This window comes from Urocampus carinirostris, chromosome 1, assembly GCF_059441175.1.
Source record: "Urocampus carinirostris isolate Australia breed hairy pipefish chromosome 1, RoL_Ucar_1.0, whole genome shotgun sequence".
NCBI lineage: Eukaryota > Metazoa > Chordata > Actinopteri > Syngnathiformes > Syngnathidae > Urocampus > Urocampus carinirostris.
The window spans coordinates 72,121,186-72,140,857 of NC_142349.1; the positions used below are offsets into that span (position 1 = coordinate 72,121,186).

Sequence of the window (19,672 nt, forward strand, 5' to 3'; positions counted from 1 at the left end):
TTTGAGTTCTGTTTATTTGTTGAAACGGATGCTAGCTCACCGGAAAAGGTTAGCCAAGATGGCCGCTCATCTCACTCAGCCAGGCCTTATTTTGCGTGTGTTTAAATTCCGATTTTTCGTTTTAATATCCACTGGCACAGTTCACAATTTAGCACTAGGTTGCTAAGATCAGTTTTACATTTTAATTTAGTTTATTTAAAAAAATGTTCGATAAGAGTACGTCATAAATGACTTTCTTTACTTTGAATCCGTTTTTGTAAAATCGGATGGTTTAGGTCGCCATCTCCTGGCTAATATAAGAACTGTACAGCTGGTGACAACTTCCGGTCACCGCTTTTCGTTTTAAAAACTCGAATAAATTAACATTTGTTACAACATGAATATGAAAAACTTGTGGGCAGATTTTCATACTTAACGAAGCAAATTACGCTAAGATTTAAAAAAGGAAATAAATCGAAAACACTTGTTCATGCGTTGACGTGAAACACAGAAACTTCGGTGTGTGACGTCACTTCCGGGAAGCGTCACGTTGAAGGACACGGAGTGAGTTTGGCTCTTTCGCGTTTGTCAATGTTTTATTTTTATTTTCACGTTGTGTGTTTTTCAGCAATAAACAGGTCATTTGAGTGCGACAAGTGGTAAAATTATTTTTGTTTGCTTTGGTGTTAAAAGCGGCGTGCGCATGTGCGTGCTATATTTAGAGAGAGCAGTAAAAACAATTTAAATTAATCTCTGTCACTCTTCTCCCTCTCGTTCTCGTTTTCCCTCACATTTCTTCGTTTTTTTTCTCTCAGTCTATTATCTTTACTTTATCTCTTTCTCTGTCTTTTTCTTTCCTTTTTTCTTCCCCCTCTTTCTTAGATTGTCTCGCCTCTCTCTCATTCTTTTGGTCTATTTTTCTCCTTTCTCTGTTTTTTTCTCTTCTCGTACTCTGTTTCTCGTTCTCTTGCTTTCTCTGCCTCTTTTTCCCTCTCCTTTTCACTCCACTTCTTTCTTTCTCCCTCCCTTTATATCGCTCACTCCCCCTAGCTCTTAGGGTATCCGTCTCTTTTCCTTTCCCTTTTCCTCTCCTCTCTCTCATTCTTTTTGTCTCTACTTCTCTCCTTTTTCTTTGTTTTTTCCTCTTCTCTTACCCCCTGTTTTTCTTTCTCTGCCTCTCTTTCCCTCTCCTTTTCACTTTTCACTCCACTTCTTTCTTTCTCTCTCCCTTTATCTCTCTCACTCCCCCGTAGGTCTTAGGGTCAGGGTATCTCTGTCTCATCTGTTTCTCTGTGTCTTTTTCTTTTTTACTCTCATTCTTTCTCAGATCGTCTCTCCTCTCTCTAATTCTCTCTTTTTGTCTCTACTTCTTTCCTTTCTCTTCTTCCTCTCTTTCCCTCTGTTCACTTTCTCTCTCCCTTTATCGCTCTTGCTCCCCCTTAGCTATTCTTTCACCTTCCTTCCCTTCTTTCTTTCGCTTTTCCTTTATCTCTCTTGCTCCCCCTTAGCTTTTCTTTCCACCTTCCTTCCTGTCTTTTTTTGTGTTATTCTACTAGTCCGGCCCCGGTCAGTTTTTCTATGTGGCCCCTTGTGGCTGAAGTGAGTCTGACACCCCTGGTTTAAATAAAATGAGGTTTTGATGACGTCATCCTGCCATTTAATTCAATACGAAATATCCTACTATTCTGGATTAGTAACAAATCAAGTGAAATGTTGCCTATTTTCCTCCATGATTTGAATATTACTGATGATGGCGTGCTGCCTCTTTCTTACATTTTTTTTCTTCATTTTCTATCCTTTTTTTTTCTTTCTTCCTTCCCATTGTTGTCTATTTTTCCTCTCTTTGGTGGTCCCTAAACTAGAATTTGTACTTTTATTGAATAGTTCTTTTTTCTTTGACACTCTCTCTCGTTCCTTCTGACGAGGCCATGCAGGCTCTGTGCCGCGTGACGGACTCACTGTATATCAGCAACGGTCGCTCAGCCTGCAACGCCGCCCTCCTCCGGCAGGGAGCAGTGACACTCTGCATCAACGTGACGCGGCGGCAGCCATTCCCGGAGCTGTCGGTCGTGCGCATGCGCGTGTCCGTCAGCGACCGCCCCGACGAGGACCTCTACCGCCACCTAGAGGCGGCGGCCGACGCTATCCACGCGGAGGCCGCCAAGGGAGGCCGCTGCCTGGTCTACTGCAAAAACGGACGCAGCCGCTCGGCCGCAGTCTGCGTTGCGTACCTCATCAAGCACCGCCAGGTGGCGCTGCGGGAGGCGCTCCAGGTGACCGAGGGGGAGAGGTTTTCGTGGGATGACGTCACTCCGCCGTCGCCATATTTCAGTCGTTTTTACTGTAATCCCTCGGTTATCGCGGTTAATGGGGACCAAAAGCACCCGCGAAAAGTGAAAATCCGCAAAGTAGCAACACCCCTTCAAAAATGCTAAAAAAATATATTTTATTTTATTATTTTTAATTTTAGACCCGGTTAATGGGGACCAAAACCACCCGCAAAAAGTAGTGACACCACTTCAAAAATGCTTAAAAAAAAAAAAAAAAAAATTAAATCATTTTTATTATTATATTTTAGACCCGCGAATCTGCACCAGTGAACGTGGAACCGCGAAGTCCCACTGTAAAAGAAAAATCAGAACTCCAACAAACCCAAACGCTTAGAATTGAAGCTAAAACCCCAATTTGAAACGCTAAAAACACTTTAAAACCCCAATTTGAAGATACAACCTAGAAAACATTTGGAAACCCTAATTTAATGTTCAAACTGGTTTGATGTTCTAAAAATGCCTTAGAAATCTCACTTGATGATGAAACCCTGCTTCCAAACCTTTATCCTCGCTGTTAAATGTGACCCTGGAGTGCCACGTCCAATATTGTTGTTACAATATGTTCACCCCTTTTGTAACAATGACAATAAAGGTATATTCTATTCTAAATATACTTTAAAAAGCAAAAACCTTTTACTTTGAAGCCAAAACACTAGTTAAAATAAAAACCCAATGTCAGAACCCTAAAAGCTCTTGAAAACCCTAGGGTATTTTGAAACCATCCATTATCTGCACCGCTTATCCTCAGTAGGGTCACGGGGGTGCTGGAGCCCATCCCAGCTATCTTCAGGCAGTGGGCAGGGGACACAGCGACAGACAATTCACTCACTCACTCACACCTCGGGACAATTTGAACCAACCAATCAACCTGATATGCATGTTTTTGGAATGTGGGAGGAAACCGGAGTGCCCAGAGGCAACCCACGCAAGCACGGGGAGAACATGCAAACTCCACACAGGAACGTTCGATCTCATGACCTCAGAACTGTGTCGCGCACACGCTAACCACTGCGCTGCCCTACATTGAAACCCTCGTTCCAAATACCAAACCAATTTGAACCTGAAACTCTAGTTTAAAAACTTAAAAACACTGAAAAAATCATAAATTGAAGGCAAAACCCTAGTTTAAAACCTTAGACGTGTTAATTTGTGGTTGAAACCCGATAAATCACCTGCAGGTAGCGCTAGAGGACACGCTTCAGGTGACACCCAAAGATTTGAATTACCGTTAATTCCGGACTATAGAGCACACCTGATTCTAAGCCGCACCCACCACATTTTAGGAGGAAAACCGATTTTGTACTTACACAAACCGCACCTGTAGATAAGCCGCATGCGCCCACATTAAAAAATGTAACACAAACACAAAATTAACCCAAACCCGACTTTAAGTCCCGCGTTTGAAACTAAATGTCCTTCATTAAAGTCCACAGTCCAAAAATCACAGCCGGCAAAATGAATGGAAAATGATACCGGTACTTAAGGTTTAATGCAGACCTGCAGAGTCCGGGTCCCGTTGAAAGTAATCCAAGGAAAAAAGTGTATATTTCCAAAGGTAAGGGTGGGAAAAATATATATCCACTATTGTCCGCCGCGTCCACAAAAAAGTCTTTACCGGTCACCACTTCCCGTCACCCCGCGTTTGTTCCACCCCTGCTTTTTCATTCGCCCGTGCAAAACATATCAGAATAAGTCTCTAAAATAAATACATTACAAAAATATACAGTTGCAAATTTATATTATACATGGGTTACACATATTTACAAAGAAAGACAATTCACAGAGTTTTCAAAGCTTTAATAATAATAATTTGACTTTCATCCCAAACGGTGCCTGTGACAGGTAGCAACACGCTCGCATTACAGTAAACGGGTCTGTTAAAACAACATACCGTACTTGTAAAAATCACGGTAAACCGTCCTCATCTTCCTCCTTAGAACTGAAGCCATAAAAGTCGTCTTCCTCAGTGTCGGAAAGAAACTTTGTCATATAGACGTCGTCCCACGCTCCCATCCACTCCTGATGCTGTGCCCTCCTCTCCGTCACGCAGCAGACCGGCTTTTCGGAACCCGTTGGTGATGGTGGATTTTTTGATGTTGCCCCACGCTGTCAGGATCCACTGGCGGACTTGCGAAAAAGTTGCCTTTCGCATGCGGCCAGTTTTAGTGAAAGATTTCTCGCTGCTAGTCAAGCCAAGAAGTTGCAGTCTTCCTCGGCGCATATATTCCACCAATCTAAATCTTGCCTTTTGTACTCGAGCGCCGCTGGCGGCCGTTAGAAAAATGACATAAATTGGCCGCATCACTGAATGAGCCGCAGGGTTGAAAGTTTGGGGGAAAAGTAGCGGCTTACAGTCCGGAATTTACGGTACTTATACTTCAGCAATAAAAAACCTGAGCACGTAAAACCCTAAGATGAACACCTAAAACCCTACTATGACACCCAAGTTCAAAACTATAAAATCCTTCGTTAAAACTGTAAAAAAAACTTTCGAAAAACAAACCCAATTTGAAGTTGAAACCTTGGTTCAAAACCCTAAAAAACTCAATATTCAACCACAAACTGTAATTTGAACCGAAAGCTCCAAATCCTAAAAATGAACGCCAAATTAAAACCCTAATTTGAACACAGAAATATAGATTGAAATCCTGGTCTAAAACTCAAAAATTGCTCTAAACCCTTATTTAAAGCTGAAACTCATTTGAAACCTGGAAAAAAAAAATGGAAAAAAAAAAACGACTTTGGAAAGCCTAAAAATGCTCTAAAATTCCAATTCGAAACCCAAAACCTCGGGTTCAAAACACTAATATGAAGACGAAAACCCAAGATCACGGGTGTCAAAGAAGTGGCTCGCGAACCAGAATCAGGCCCGCCAAGGTTTTTAATTCAGCCAGCGAGACGACAAGAGAAGCGCGAGAAAATAATGGGCTGCAGTTTTGATATGTTCATTTGTCGCCATTCGCAAGACGACTCTAGCGGTATTTCTCTATCTCCTTTTTTCTTTTCTCTCCTTTTCTTTCCTTATCTATCTCAAGTTTTTTCTTTTGTTTTCCTTTTCTTTTTCTTTCTCACTCTTTCAATTTTTTCATTTGTCCTTCACTTTTTTCTTTCTCACATTATTTTTCAATCTTTTTTCCCTTTCTCTTCCGCTTTCCTTTTTTTCTCTCCCATTTCTCTTTTGTATTCTCTATTTCTCATTTTCTACCTCTCTGTCACTATAACTTATTAATCCGGCCCAATGTGATTTTTTTTCCCCCTTAGCATGTAGCCCCTAGCTAAAATGAGTTTTGACAGCCCTACCCTAGATGATACGCTTAAAATCCTAAATGTTGGTCGAAACCCTAAAAACCGAAAGAAGCACCGGCAGGTGCTGCTGGCAGGGGATGAGGGGGAGGGGCTTCCAGTGTGCCCCGCCCCACAATGACATGAATCCACTCTCTCTCCAGCAGGTAAAGGCAGCCCGGCCCGTTGTGGCCCCCAACGTGGGCTTCCTGGCCCAATTGGAGCGTTTCCAAGACGAGCTGAAGGCGAGAGGCTCCGCCCATCATCCTGGACACGCCCCCTAACATCCCATCCAATTGTCCACTCCAAGTCCAGCGGGAAAAAGGTCTCCAACACATCTGGATTTGAGATAATCGGCCATCTTGGCGACCCTTGCCAGGTCTGCTCACACATATGTATAGAACACGAGATACGTGAAGGATCTTATACATTGGACTCTAAGGGATTTTGTACAATCAAATACAAATTACATTTAAATGCAAAAGATATTCACTGGCTGAGCTGTTGGGGCAGGTCATTGCGACTTAGTGGAGGATGGTTACAGAAAACAGCAGGAACTGGGACGAAGCGCTGATATGATAATCGGCGCCTCCCGGCGCAAGAGGGGCCTTTGTGACACAGGGGTCCAGACATCGAGGAGACAAGGTGAAGCCCACATGGGCGTTCCTGGCCTGCCCATGGGAGGAGCCGACACGCCAGCTTTGGAGAGAGACGTGGGTCCACGAAGATAGAGGGAGAACGAGAGAGGAAACTCGACACTAATTCGGCTAATTCGATGGAGTTCACTTAGTTAAATACTTTAAGAAAATAAATCTCCCGTGTAAAAATGACGGCTATTCTTGTCCATCTTTTCCCAAAAACAAACGAGCATGCATTGTTACGTGAATGAAGGTTATGTTTGGTTAATGGAGTCAGATAACTAATTCGAACAATTTGGTAAACGGTACATTTTAATAGTTTATTTCCCAACATATGCGAGAGATACGCTAACTGCTGCCGTGTGGTGATTGGACCCGGGAGAAGCTTTGGAGTGTAGACTGGGTTTGCACCCCCTTTTCCTTTATTCCTTTCTTGGTCTCTCTCCTCATTCTCTTTTTCATCTGTCCCTTTTCTCTTTTCTCTATTTGCCTTCCTTTTTCACACTATGCCTATTCTCTATCCCTCCTTTTTTCTCTTGCTTTTTCTGTTTAATTTTACCCCTCTTCAATCTTTCTCTCCCCCTTTTCTCCTTCTTTCCTGCTTTAATCTACTAGTCCGGCCCCCACCGCTAAAGTGAATTTACCAGTGCCCTAGATTAAATAAATAAATAAAATCGAGCCTCCCATATCTCATAAAAGTGTTTTTATTAGAAAACAAAATGAACAAGCAAAACACATAACAAGCGAGGGGCTCATTAAAACATTCTCAGGTGCTTCACTATTCGCTTTTCGCCCCGTTTTCCAAAATCAAACCCTTCGAGCGATGCGACCTGCAACACAGACGAGTCTCTGAAGCGTGATATTTACAAAACCCCCCTTCCTACGGGCCCAAACTAACGATACAAAATGAAAAATGCCACTTTCCTGATTCTCGGCGAGGTCAGGGCCGCTCGTCGTCCCGCGCGTGATGGCTCCTCTCTCTGCTCCGGCTTCGTCTGTGCGAGCGCTGCTCTCCTTCTCGTTCCTTCTCTCTGCTGTCGCGCTTGCGGCTCTTTTCCTCGCCGGCGCCGCCCTTGTGGCGCCTCTCTCGGCTCCCGCTGCGGCTGGACTTCTTGGCTTTGCGCTCGTCCCGGTGGCGCTCTCGCTCGTCTTTGTGCCTCCGTTCGTCGCTTTTCTTCTCGCGGTGGTGCTCCCGCTCCTTCCTTTTACCGTCGTCTTTGCCGCGTTTCTCCCGGCTGGCGCTGCGGCGCCGCTCTCGGTGGTTGCGCTCGGCGCTCCGGGACCGCCTCCTCTCCCGTTCCCGCTCTCTTTCCCGGGCGTCCCTCTCCTTTCTCTGACGTTCTCGTTCCCTCTCCAGCTCGCGATCGTAGCTGGCGGCGTGGCGGTCCCGCTCGCGCTGGTGACTTCGGCTCCTCGAGCGCTTCGGAGAGCGCCGGGGGCTCGGTGTTCGGCGGGGGGTCCTGGGAACAACACCAGTTACGATTATAGACTCATTTCAGATTGTTTTATTTTGCTTGATTTTTAGTCACATCAAATGTCAAAGCACGGAAAACGGAAAAATCTATATCTGGCCAGTTGTAGTAAAACATGGGTATTTATATCTTTAAAAAAAAAAAAGTCCCAAAATTAACCGATTCACTACAAATTTCAAGTTGAAAGCCTAGTTTGACACCCCAATTCAAAACCCGACAGATACTTTAAGACCCAAATTTGAACCCACTTTTATTTGCCCTGCATGTTTCAGAGGTTTCTCTTCCCCCAACTCAGGTGATGCAAATTTAAAACTTGTTAGCAAGCTATATGGGAGCTTGATAATGACCCAGGCGATTGGACTCACCTGTAATTAAGCTAAGAAACTCCAAAAACATGCAGGACATACGGTTCTTCACGACCGGGTTGGCCACCCCTGTCCTACTGTGACACTCGAAAACTGTTTTAAACACTAATTTGGAGCCAAAACCCCTTGGTTGAAAGCCTAAAAATGATTTAAAACCCTAACTATGGTTTTAAACCCAAGTTTTAAGAATTAAAACTTAGTTTAAAACTCTAGATGGCTACTGTAAAATGCTTTAAAATCCTAATTTGTGGATTAAACCCAAATTGAAAGCCTAAAAATGCCTAAACCCTAATTTGAAGCCTCCAAAAAAACCTAGGGTTCAAAAACCTAGTCAGATACCGTAAAAACACTTGATTTTACTTGTATCCAATGTTTAAGCAAGGAGGAATGAAAAAAAATATCTTGTCAGTTGCATTAAAAATTGGTTATTGATATCTTTTTCAGATTCAGATCTACTTTATTGTCATTCTAGTACACGTGTATACAGAACGAAATGTCGATACATCTGACCCGCAGTTTCCTTGAATGTACAGATATAAATAAAATGTTTATCAACTTATTTGGGAATTTTGTTGCTGCTATTGTCATTGCACTATTGTTTTGAAGCACTTAAAACTTTCTCCAAGCACTGCCTTGTAAGTATCGTTGCCTATCTATCTAGACATTCTTTTACATTCTTCTCGTCAACTACGGTATCCCCAACGAGGACGCTTTTCACACTGAATGTAGTACCTTAATGTGAAAAGTATTTACACTGTCAAGGGGATGGGACCAATATAAATTCCCGCTTTCCCCCCCTTTTGCTAACGACCATTCCAATCTGAGAATGCTCAAACTTGAGAAGATAAGCAGGGTTCTGCCTAGTTAGTATTCGGATGGTAGACTGCCTGGGTATGCCAGGAACTATGTATCAGGCATTTTGCGCACGCTCTGCTGCTACAGCACTGACTCTGCACCCCCAGTACGATCGGTGAAAATGAATTTCCTTAAGGGGACTAAATAAATCGAATTAGGATTATGAACAGAGGAAAAAAATGTCAATGAATCAACCTTTCTCAATTTGAAGTCTTCATTACATGTTTATCCTGGAAAGCCATGTTCTATCTCTTTGGAAGCAATGTTCGCCACGTTGTTATCAAGGACAATAAAGACTCAATTCCAATTCTGTATGTGTATGTGCGTGGATCCTTTAAAGCAGAGGTGTCAAACTCATTTGAACTCGGGGGCCACACGATAGAACAAACCTTCTGTCAAGGGCCGGACTAGTAGATTAAAGAGAAAGAAAAAGAGATAAAGAAATAAGAGAAAGAGGAAGGGAAAAGATGAGAGAGGGCGGGACAAAGAAAGAGAGGGGGGAGAGAGCGTGAGAAGCAAAAGAGATAAAAAGATAAGTCGTGAGGGAGGGGGAAAGTAAGGGAGAAATAAAAAAACAGAAATGAAAAGACAGAAGGAGAGAAAAGAGAAAAGAAAGTGCGAAGGGTAGGAAGAGAGAAAGAGAAAAGAGAAAAGGAAAAAAGGAAGTTAGAGCAAAAGAAGTTAAGAGACAGAAAGAGACAAAGTGCAACAAAGGAAGAGAAAAAGAGACACAGGGAGTGAAAGAGACAGATAGAGAGTGGGAGAAAAGGGGTGGAAGAGAGAGAGAGAGAGAGAGAGAAATAAATACAAGTACACTGTCTTTGTGAGAGGCACCTGGCTTTGGCAACATCAAGTTGACATTTCAACCTGCAGCTTGTTTTTCTCTTGCGCTTCTCTGAGTGTTGTCTCGCGGGCCGGATTCAATCCCTTAGCGGGCCTGATCTGGCCCACGGGCCGCCTGTTTGACACCTGTGCTTTAAAAAGACTCAGTCGTAGGGGCACCACTCCCTGTGGGGTATCTTGGGCAAGTACAGCCTGGTGGCATCTATCCCTCTCTAAGCTAACAAAAACTGTTTAAAATAACGTAGTTCCATCTCACACAGGTTTCCCGTTACTTTTCTGGGGGGCTGCAAACAACCACGAATAATTCAACTACAGTAGACCCCAGGATACAGTGTTCTCGCTTTACAAAGTTTTCACTTTACTGTGTGGAATGTTTTTGGGCCTCTCTTAGTTGCATGATCCAATCACTCAACCCCCCATATCGGTAGATTTGTCATGGATTCAGAATGTATAACATATGCTTCCTTTAATTACATCACAGAAAACAAGTAACTTCATGCTATGTTTCTGAAGCATTCCTGAAACCTTTGACCAAGTTGAGGACAAAAACATTTCAATAGCACCCAACTCTAATTTAGCCACTAAAAGTGGGAAAACAGCAACTTTTGTTTCCTGTAATGTTCAAATGTCAGCAACTTACCTGGAGCGCCGCCGCTCGCCCTCCTGGCCCGATTCACCGAAGGCGTCTTCCTCCTCCGCCGGCAGCTTCTGCTGCACCTTCCTGGGCCGGCTCTTCATCTGCTGGTCGATGCTCTTCTGCACGGGCACGGGGATGCGAGGGAAGAGCGTGGAGAACCACTCCAGCTTAGTGAGGAAGGAGCGTAGCATCTCGCCCACTGTCATCACGCAGCCGCCGCCCGCCTTCACGTCAAGCTCCTGAAATCAGATGGCGGCAGGGAGCCGGCAAGAAGACGTTAAACGTGGCGGCACGGGTGGCAAAAAGGCGACGCAAGATGGCCGAGTACTGAACCTTCACCTCTGTTCATCCAGCTTAATCTCTCTAGTGAAATGTGTCTGCATTTACATTCATGCCATCAAAGGGAAACAGTCTGTTCCAAAAGTACTAAAATGAAATCTTTCTTTTTGGTTTGTTTTGGGGAAAAAAATCGAGATGAATATTTTAAGTGGACTAAGTTCAAAAGTTTCAGCTTCGATGCGAGGGCATTTATACATAAACATGGAACAGCACACACATTGTTAGCTGTAATTTCATTATTCAATACATCTTGATTATTTTGTCAATCAATTAATACAACTTTTATTCTGTGAAACAGACGTATTCTGAAGTAACACTGAAAATGCAAACAAATGTCTTTGGAATTCTTTTTGGGACAAAAATTGGCTAGAATGTCGACATTACTGTTTTTGTAACGGGTCAAATATGTTGTTTTTTTTGCTACTTTTTCCTTTTCTTTGTTTTTGTGTATGTTTGTCTTGCTGTAGGGTCACCCTTCCTGAGATATATGACCAGGGTAGATAGATAAACAAAGGAAATACTTATTTGTTCAAACATTAATAAGAATTCCTGATGTGACCCAAGTAAAAAGATACCGCCGCCAACAGTTTTTTTTAATTCAACCCCAACTTGCACGACCTAAACAACAAGTGTAGATCACAACATGTCAAATTCAAGGTTATCGCCGAGCCATGAGATGATTTTGATTCATTATTGTATCGTACACAGGGAATCATTGTGTTTTTTTACAGCATGTATTCTTGAAAAAAGTGCTGTTCTTAAATATAGTGTTTTTCCTTTATTGCGTTTCATCAAAATTGCTAATATAATTGTTTTCTTTGTCGTAAATTTAACTTGCTTTTTTTCGTTAGAAAAATAAAATAAAGACTACACCACTGAGGGTGCTTGAATAATAGCAGCGTTGTGATTTAATGAACACGTTATGGGCAATTTTACAAAGAAATTTGTCTTTTGTCCATATTGAAAATTCAAAATGACAAACCACAAAACCGCAATGCTGTATTTATGTGATCACGTATCTTTAATGTATTTGTTTTTTTTCAGTAGCTTCAATATAGGTTCACTAAACTACATTACCCAATTTAACATTTTTTCAATATTCGTCAGTTGGCCCGTGGCTTGAAGTTAGTTTTTGTATTCACCCCTTTGTACATATTGGACTTTGACACATTTTGTGCATGATTACCGAAATTCAGAGCATTTTCTCTTCTTTTTGCAGGCATCTTAAATAATCATTCTTTACTTAACAGAAAGTGCACCATCTAATATTTAAGAACTGTGAAATGCAACAGTTGCTAAATTGAAATCGTTCCAATGCACCAAAATAGAACCTTTTCAATTTTGTTCTTGTCTTGCTCTGAAACCTAATATCAGTATAGAAGCTAAAAATAATTGCTGGTACTTTTGGAAAGGACTGTTTTTGGTGCCATATCATTTTACTGGCGTGACTAGATGGAATTTCAAATGGTTCCTGACTGCACTAGAATGAAAAAGAAACTTAAGCTGCCTCCTCCTTCCTGTCTTCAGTGTTACGTGGCGGTGTTTGTGACGAGCAGGCCGCAGTGGAAACGAGTACGGCAACATTTTGTGGTGGAGAACAGCCGCTTTGCACTCACTCAAACACGCAAACCCACAGTGCTGAGATACGCTATCCGTTTGGGCTGCAGCACGAGGGGCATCTAAAGACAAAAACAGGGCAATTAACCACTTGTTGACCATTACAACAATTGGAAATTAAAATGCTCATACTTCATTTTATCACTGCTATTTCCAAAAGGAGAATCTCCATTTTTTGGGTACTTTTCTCATTGCAAACATTCAAATGAAAAGGGAAAAAAGTAACCAAAAACAATGGAGATGAGTCTTTTAAAAAGCAGTGACGATTTACTCTTCATAAAAATAAAGATGGGGAAAAGAAGGCCTGGTTGCACAGACTGAATCAAACACATACGCCAGTCACATTGTGAAGTGCAGCTCAACAAATTGATACATCAAATAATATAAATTCTAGCATTATAAAATTGGGATTGATTAACTCAGTATTACGCTTTAATGATGTCCTTCATTCTGACTTCTGTGTGTAGTAGTAGCTTAGTTGTCTTCTATACCGAAAATGGGACGTTTTTCCACGCTGAAAACTTCTATGCCCTTAAATCAGGGATCAGCTGAGAGCTACTTTTTGTTATGACAGGCACAAATACCAGTTAGATACGCATTTCTAAAATAAATTGTGTTACTAGCGATGTGCTTCTCGGGTCGAATCCCTGAAGCGTGTGTCGAGTAGTATAGACGAGTTGTTCATGAACAGGGAGTAGATGCGTGTTTTTATGGCGTGCGTGGTGACATTTGAAGCCCCGCGTAACTGATTCAAGAAGCAATTCATCAGCTTTAAGTGTAGTTTCAAATAAAAGTAGCAAACAAATGCTAAGGAGTCCCACTAACTTCACCTAAGACCAATAATTTGGAAAAAAACGCCTGACATTGAATAAATAAATTTCAATAAACACTTTATTTCAAAATTTCACTTGTTGCATAAGCACTGACAAATTAACACGGAATAATTCACGTTAAAGAGTTCTTCTAATATATACATACGTTTTTGTGTTCAGAGAATGATTACCACCCCATCATTTTATTGCATAGACCAAGCATGCTATACATTTTCCTGTCCACATAATAGTAGTCGAGGAAATGATTCATCTTGTAACTCCTATGTGGGGAAAGTATTTCCATGCAGGGCTTCATTGGATTATGGGGCTTCATTTAGCTATGACTACATGTTACAACTACAGTCACAAAAGTGAATAAACCCCACACCCCACAAATGTATAAAGATATTTCATTATTGTGTTTGGTAGAACAACACTAAAGAAACATGACTTTGACACAACGAAAGGTAGTTTGTGTGATGCTACAGTGTACATTTATTATAACCTTCAAAATACTGAAAATGTAGCCATCAATAACTAAACCACCTTGCAATAAAATTAGGTTTAGTTATTGGTGTCTATATTGAGATTTGTGGAAGGGGAAAATCAATGTACTCTGCTATACAAGTTTAACACAGACGTATTTCCATTGTGTCAAAGCAATGTTTCAGTTTTGTTCTATTAAACATTATAATGAAATCTCTGCATAAATGCAAGGGCTGTACTCACTTTTGAGCCATACTGTAGATTACTATTATCAGGCTGTCACCCTTTGAAGTAGGGTTAAAACAAGCCTGGTCAATCACTTAACTATATGGTTTGTATGAGTTATTTACACCAATCGATGACAGGCTCATTTTGGGGAAAAAAATGATTATATATCTAAAGAAACTGGTATTTTGAATCATATCTCATGAGTTATAAATCACATTTCCTAGAAAATTCCATTGACGCATCACTGGTGAGCCTTTTTCAGAAACAGTCTGGACTTATCAGCTGTTCTTAGGGGGCTACCCGCAGCCCTAATGTAAAAAATAACATTCTCTGAAACGTCTTTGAAAAATTGTAGTGAAGAAAAATGCGATTTTGCATGTTTTGGGCAAGTGGATCTCATACTCTACAGCAATTGTCGGATCTATGGTAATAATCTCGCCAACATTTTGAGAGCCAACGCTCCAACTTCGAGTTATCTCTTTCCTGTTTCCATTAGCTCCAATTATCAGGACAAGAACACGGTGACATGTTGACTCTGTTTAGTCGGATACTTTTAAATTTAAATTTAACTAGAGGCAATAATAAATTCTATGGACCCGATTGAGATTGTGCAGCTGCACCACATCAAGTTCCCGGCTAAAGGATTGAGCTTTCAACGTCTCCATCAATTCAAGTCTTTTGTGCAACTAGCCCTGGTCAAATTTTCACAAAAACTAAGCATAATTGCGCAAGACTAGCTGGTGTCAATTGAGGTACTTACCCTGACAACAACCAGCAGCAAGGAAATGAGCAAGTGACCTAAACTGTGGATAATTAAGCCAAATGAAGGCAAAGGTGAAAAATCAGTAATGCGCATCACAGGGCATTCATAGTTGGCTTGCATGTGTGGAAAAATAGAAAAGGTATTACCAGGCGTGACATACCTCCTCATCATCCATGAAGTCGTCATACCAGTCGATTAAATCAGCAGGGGGCTGCGTGTACCTGTACGAAAAAAAACAAAAACGCCTCAGAATCCAGTCCTGGAGTATTGGGGAAAAGCTCAAGACCTTACCGAATGTACATAAAGCCGAGAGCGCGGATGTACGGCGAGTCTGTGTGAGTGATGAGGCCCATCACCTGCTTGCGAGTCAGCTTGAGCGTAAACAGTTTGTAAAGGAGGCAGAAGGCCGTCGACACGATGCCGCCTGTGCCCACGCCGCGCACCTAAAGGAGATCAAGTCTGGAATTTGTATACACTTCGTCATACAAACAAAAAAGGGATGTTTGCTAGGGGTGCACTGAATTTCCAGAACATTTCTATTTCTGATATTTAGCAAAAACAGAATTCACGATTCAGGACGAAAGAAAAAGTAAAACCGAAATAAGGTCTAGCTGTTGTGATGACAACAGCCAAGAGTGAGGCAAGCCATGTGAAAGTGGCTTTCAGTTGAGGCCGAGTCAGTGCACAAATAGATGGTTTATTTTTCATTTTAAACACAAAAAGGAAGAAGAAAAAGATCGCCTCTATAAAAGGAGCTCTGCCAATTTTATTCCAAAATGAATTTTGGTAAAAGGATTTGGTGTGATCCTCTCGTTCCACGTTTTTGTAGGCATCTAGCCGGACTTTGGTAAATGTTTACCAGTTACCACTACAAAACTAACTTACTACAGTTTTAATTATCGAGTGGTGCTAAGCCATGTATGGTTTTAATTTTCTGTTGCACTTTATTATGTGATTTTAATAAGTAGTAATTTAGCAATATGCCTGTCGGTTATTTGTTATTTTACATTACACTTTTTAGCACATCATAGCAAGTCAATACAAGTATATGATGTATTCATTTATTTCTTGATGTTATTTTTCGATTTGGATAGACGTTGCTCATCTTTGGCCTCAAATTTGTATCTAGGTGCATCCCCAATGTCCACCAAATCAACGTATGTTCATTAAAATTCGTTTTTTTATATACTTCTAATAAATAATAACCACTCCGTTTTCCTGACTTAAGGGGGTAATTATTTATAAGGATGGGGAAAAGAAAAAGCACGTACTTCTCACTTACCCCTCCGCACATTCCAGTCTGACCTGCAGTCTTTCTGCTTCCTTTCTCCCATGGCTCAACGTGAGTCACCTACATGGAAACAGTATTAAAAAGAGTAAGAAATAATACACTAACGGCAGCCTGTGTATTAAATGAAAGCGTGCAAAAACGACATGCAAATAGAAAAAATAAAACAGTTTATATAACACTACTGAACGTGGCACTTCAGGATAAACATCTCATAAAAGAATGAATCAAGCAATTTGTTATTTACGGTTGTACTCCAGTTGCCAAGAATGTACAATACAAAAATTAATCAATAGAATATACAAAGTTCAACTCTGATATGAGGTATTCACATCTGAGATAAAAACAAAACACAACTGGGATACCGCACTTAAAGATATTGCACTTTAAACTATAACGAGTCAACATGACAACTGCAATACCTCCCATTTAAATAACATTATGGAAATGAAATTAAGTTAAGTGTAAGTAAATAGTAAAAAAATCCAAATGAAAAAAAACGTGTACTGTGAATAAAATACTAATAGTTCGCAAAACTGTACACAACAGGAACATTGCACTTTACTTACAACCGGGGTATTGCACTTTGAAACAGGGACGTTGCACTTTAAAACGGAGTTTCAGGGTTGCATAAGTACTACTGAGGTTAATCCATTAACGAGTTTTAGGAATAAATGTCTGCATTTATACAGCGCTTTACAATGTGCTTCACACTTTCCCCTTTTAAACACTAACTGTCCAATTAGCAGTGTCAGCCATGCAATGCCACTACCTGCTATCGGGGGCATTAGGGAATCAGTGTCTTGCCCAAGGACACTTCTACATATGACTCAGAGGAGTTGGGAATCAAACCTGTGACCTCTTGATCCCAAGACAAGAGCTTTACCTCCTGAGCCAATGCCGCCCTATCGACAAATATATCACCCAGAGTGAGTCAGTCATATTTGACTCGGATCTGTCCTTTCAAATACATGTTGGGAATATTACTAGAACAGCTTTTTCCATCCGTGCAACATTGCTAAATTTCGCCCAGTGTTGTCTCAATCGGATGCGGAGATTATAATCAGGGATGTGATTTGACCAAAGTGAAATTATCTGAAAATTAGGCGGGGGTCTGGGGGCCGCGGGCACCCAGCTAGGTCCAGGGCAGTGCCTTGGTGGGGGGACAAGTGGGGCGAAGCCCCCCGGAGCTCATGGGTTTTCCGTGTTTTTAAGTACTTTCAATGCACTCAGATGACAAAGAAATAGACAAAACAACAGCATAAATGTTCAATGTATTTTGAACTATCCCATATAAAACAGGGATGTGATTTGACCAAAGTGAAATTATCTGAAAATTAGGCGGGGGTCTGGGGGCCGCGGGCACCCAGCTAGGTCCAGGGCAGTGCCTTGGTGGGGGGACAAGTGGGGCGAAGCCCCCCGGAGCTCATGGGTTTTCCGTGTTTTTAAGTACTTTCAATGCACTCAGATGACAAAGAAATAGACAAAACAACAGCATAAATGTTCAATGTATTTTGAACTATCCCATATAAAATTACAGTTTAAGTCAACTCAAAATCACTCACATTAAAAAACATTGGACTGCCTTTGCTTTTAAAAACTATCACTGAGAATATCATCATATCTAACTCATGTGATTACTAAGTTAACACATAAATCATGTTGAAGAGTTCAAATTTCATGAACAAATAATTGTATCATGACCAAATGAAAAGTAACTCATATTAGAACAAACCACAAATGTCTTTGTTGTAGCAGAAGATGTTAATTATAAATGAAAGTACTGTAGCGGGTTGTACACAATTCACCCACGGAACCATTGTTTAGTTAGCGAGTTCCGAGGGGGGCTCTTAATTCGGCCGGTTCTGGCCACTCTCGTGTTTGTTTTGTTATTGCCAGTTTAAATGTCATTAAAGCAGCTTTCGTTGGCACCTTTGTTTGACACTCCGCCTACGACTCCCGTCTCTGCTCGCTACATTGGATCACGTCGGGGTCACCAACATTTGTAGATAATTCCTTCTCTAACCAGTCCGATCGAAACTTGTTTTTACGATCTTAGCAATTTCTTTAACTCGCGGAGCATCTTTGCGTTCGATCTCGGACATCTTTCTTTAAACAATCGGCAAAAACGTGTGAGAAATGAACAATGGCATACTCCTACACCTTTATAACAAGCACGTTTATTGGTCAACACGGAGACTTCAACCAATCGCAAGTACGTTTCATTTCAGTTACGGAAACACTAAAATGGAATGGTGTCGAGACGAAATCGGTTTTTTTACCAATTAAAAAATCGGAAATTTTAAAATTTTATTTTTGGAGATAAAAAAAAGCGGAATTCCGCGAATTAGCGGAAAAATCACATCCCTGTATAATTCACGCGTTTTCTACCTACCGTCTAGATGACTGTAATGCCCTACTCTCCGGTCTCCCGAAGTCCAAAATCAAGAACCTTCAGCTGGTACAAAATGCTGCAGCCAGGCTTTTAACTACGACAAGTTTGAAGAATAAATTTACATGGATTGAACACAGCACAATTTTACACGTTTATTTGAAGATTATATCACTTTTAAAGCAGACTATATAAAGCCCCACGTCAGTCGTCAAGATTACGTCTGATGTGAGCGTGTTGGCTAACTTTGAACGCGGTTAGCTTTACCTTAGCATACTAACGTAATTTCGGCAGAATGGATTACATACATGTATTTTGACCGATAATAATAATGAATTGAATACCAAAGTAACCGGGTGAGGAGTTTTACCACGCTATTTGCACCATAAACGTATTTATTTTCAACACGCTAGCTTAGCCGCTAGCATAGCCTAGCTAAGTGGCTAAGCTACGAGTGAGTGGGCTAGCTAAGCGTTACCTTGAAATAAATTTCGTCCACGACTTCGTGGTAAGTCTTCAGCTCGTAAAGTTGAACTTTGAAATATGGCGACGACAGAACATTGGTGAGAATCATCGGGTTGAGATTCATCGTCTTCTCGTTGCCCCACAGCGGCAGGACGTTGCCATGTTTCCCGGACGCGGGCTTGCTCGCGGCCTGGCTCCCCATGCTAGCCATGGCGGCGGAATCCCGCGACCAAGACGAACTTCTTCCAGAATTCTCAGTGTCGCCCTGATTAAAATTCCATTTGATTTAAATCCAATGGAGGTTTGTTTAACGCGTTAAATCACCGTCGAATCGACGTTAACGACTTCCCGCCGCCGTCGTCGTTGTTGGAAGCTAACCGGAAATGGATGAGACTGGCGCAGTGCTGCTGCGCATGCGTCGACGCCGGGCGGAGGATGGCGGAGTACATACACATTGGGGATTTTGTCTTCGAGATACTTGAAAGTCGCTGTGAAATAAAACGAGATTTTTCTCTGAGTTTTTATCGTTTAAAGATTTTGTGTAGTTGTTAAATTTCTACGTTTGTCTTTAAATTTTCATTTATGACTGACAACACCGCATAGCTGATGTCATATCTGCGCCGTAAGAGACGGTATGTATAATTTAAACAAAATAATACACTAAAAATTACAAACTTTTTCCAAACCGTAAATATTACTGAACATTTTTTTAAAAATATATCATAGGCTTGATATGACTGCGTTATTTTTATAGTTTATTCTCTGCACGTGACGTCACAGTGCCACTATACGTGCACAGTCACGACTAAAGAGATAATATAACATCATTTCAACCGTTATTGACTTAAAAGCTTCTTTTCAAACACAGGGAGAGAGTAAAC

General features: G+C 41.3%; 3 protein-coding genes across 6 annotated transcripts in view; 2 read left to right on the top strand and 1 right to left on the bottom strand.

Annotated features, from left to right (window-relative positions):
- The first annotated feature begins 512 nt into the window (after positions 1 to 512).
- On the top strand, positions 513 to 5,933 carry dusp28 (dual specificity phosphatase 28). 3 transcript variants are annotated; one of them, XM_088320376.1, is made up of 3 exons: positions 513 to 543; positions 1,905 to 2,252; positions 5,756 to 5,933. In XM_088320376.1, the coding sequence occupies exons 2-3, from the start codon at positions 1,908 to 1,910 to the stop codon at positions 5,873 to 5,875; spliced, it is 465 nt and encodes a 154-aa protein (XP_088176502.1). In that variant the 5' UTR covers positions 513 to 543; positions 1,905 to 1,907; the 3' UTR covers positions 5,876 to 5,933. The 3 variants fall into 3 exon arrangements, with proteins under 3 accessions (XP_088176502.1, XP_088176505.1, XP_088176503.1); XM_088320379.1 differs by having other exon boundaries at positions 5,759 to 5,933; XM_088320377.1 differs by having other exon boundaries at positions 524 to 617.
- A 983-nt stretch (positions 5,934 to 6,916) lies between these two features.
- On the bottom strand, positions 6,917 to 19,448 carry prpf38b (pre-mRNA processing factor 38B). 2 transcript variants are annotated; one of them, XM_088350332.1, is made up of 6 exons: positions 18,805 to 19,448; positions 15,929 to 15,997; positions 14,938 to 15,089; positions 14,807 to 14,867; positions 10,405 to 10,640; positions 6,917 to 7,689 (listed from the first exon to the last, which is right to left on the bottom strand). In XM_088350332.1, exons 1-6 carry the CDS (start codon positions 19,000 to 19,002, stop codon positions 7,170 to 7,172), a joined length of 1,236 nt encoding a protein of 411 aa, XP_088206458.1. In that variant the 5' UTR covers positions 19,003 to 19,448; the 3' UTR covers positions 6,917 to 7,169. The 2 variants fall into 2 exon arrangements, with proteins under 2 accessions (XP_088206458.1, XP_088206467.1); XM_088350341.1 differs by lacking the exon at positions 18,805 to 19,448 and adding an exon at positions 18,330 to 18,482.
- The window catches only part of LOC148376747 (mitochondrial adenyl nucleotide antiporter SLC25A24-like), a 56,808-nt gene continuing 56,368 nt past the window's right edge, over positions 19,233 to 19,672 (top strand). Inside the window, exons 1-2 of the mRNA XM_088350313.1 lie at positions 19,233 to 19,304; positions 19,395 to 19,423. The gene's annotated coding sequence lies outside the window, so the exon portion shown is untranslated. The remainder of the gene's footprint in view (positions 19,305 to 19,394; positions 19,424 to 19,672) is intronic.

Coding starts and splice junctions, on each gene's coding strand:
- dusp28 (XM_088320376.1), top strand. CDS start 1,908: ATGCAGGCTCTGTGCCGCGTGACGGACTCACTGTATATCAGCAACGGT. Junction 2,253..5,755: donor CGCTGCGGGAGGCGCTCCAG/GTGACCGAGGGG, acceptor CTCTCTCTCCAG/CAGGTAAAGGCAGCCCGGCC.
- prpf38b (XM_088350332.1), bottom strand. CDS start 19,002: ATGGCTAGCATGGGGAGCCAGGCCGCGAGCAAGCCCGCGTCCGGGAAA. Junction 15,090..15,928: donor AGACTGGAATGTGCGGAGGG/GTAAGTGAGAAG, acceptor GATCTCCTTTAG/GTGCGCGGCGTGGGCACAGG. Junction 10,641..14,806: donor ACTTCATGGATGATGAGGAG/GTATGTCACGCC, acceptor ATCTGATTTCAG/GAGCTTGACGTGAAGGCGGG.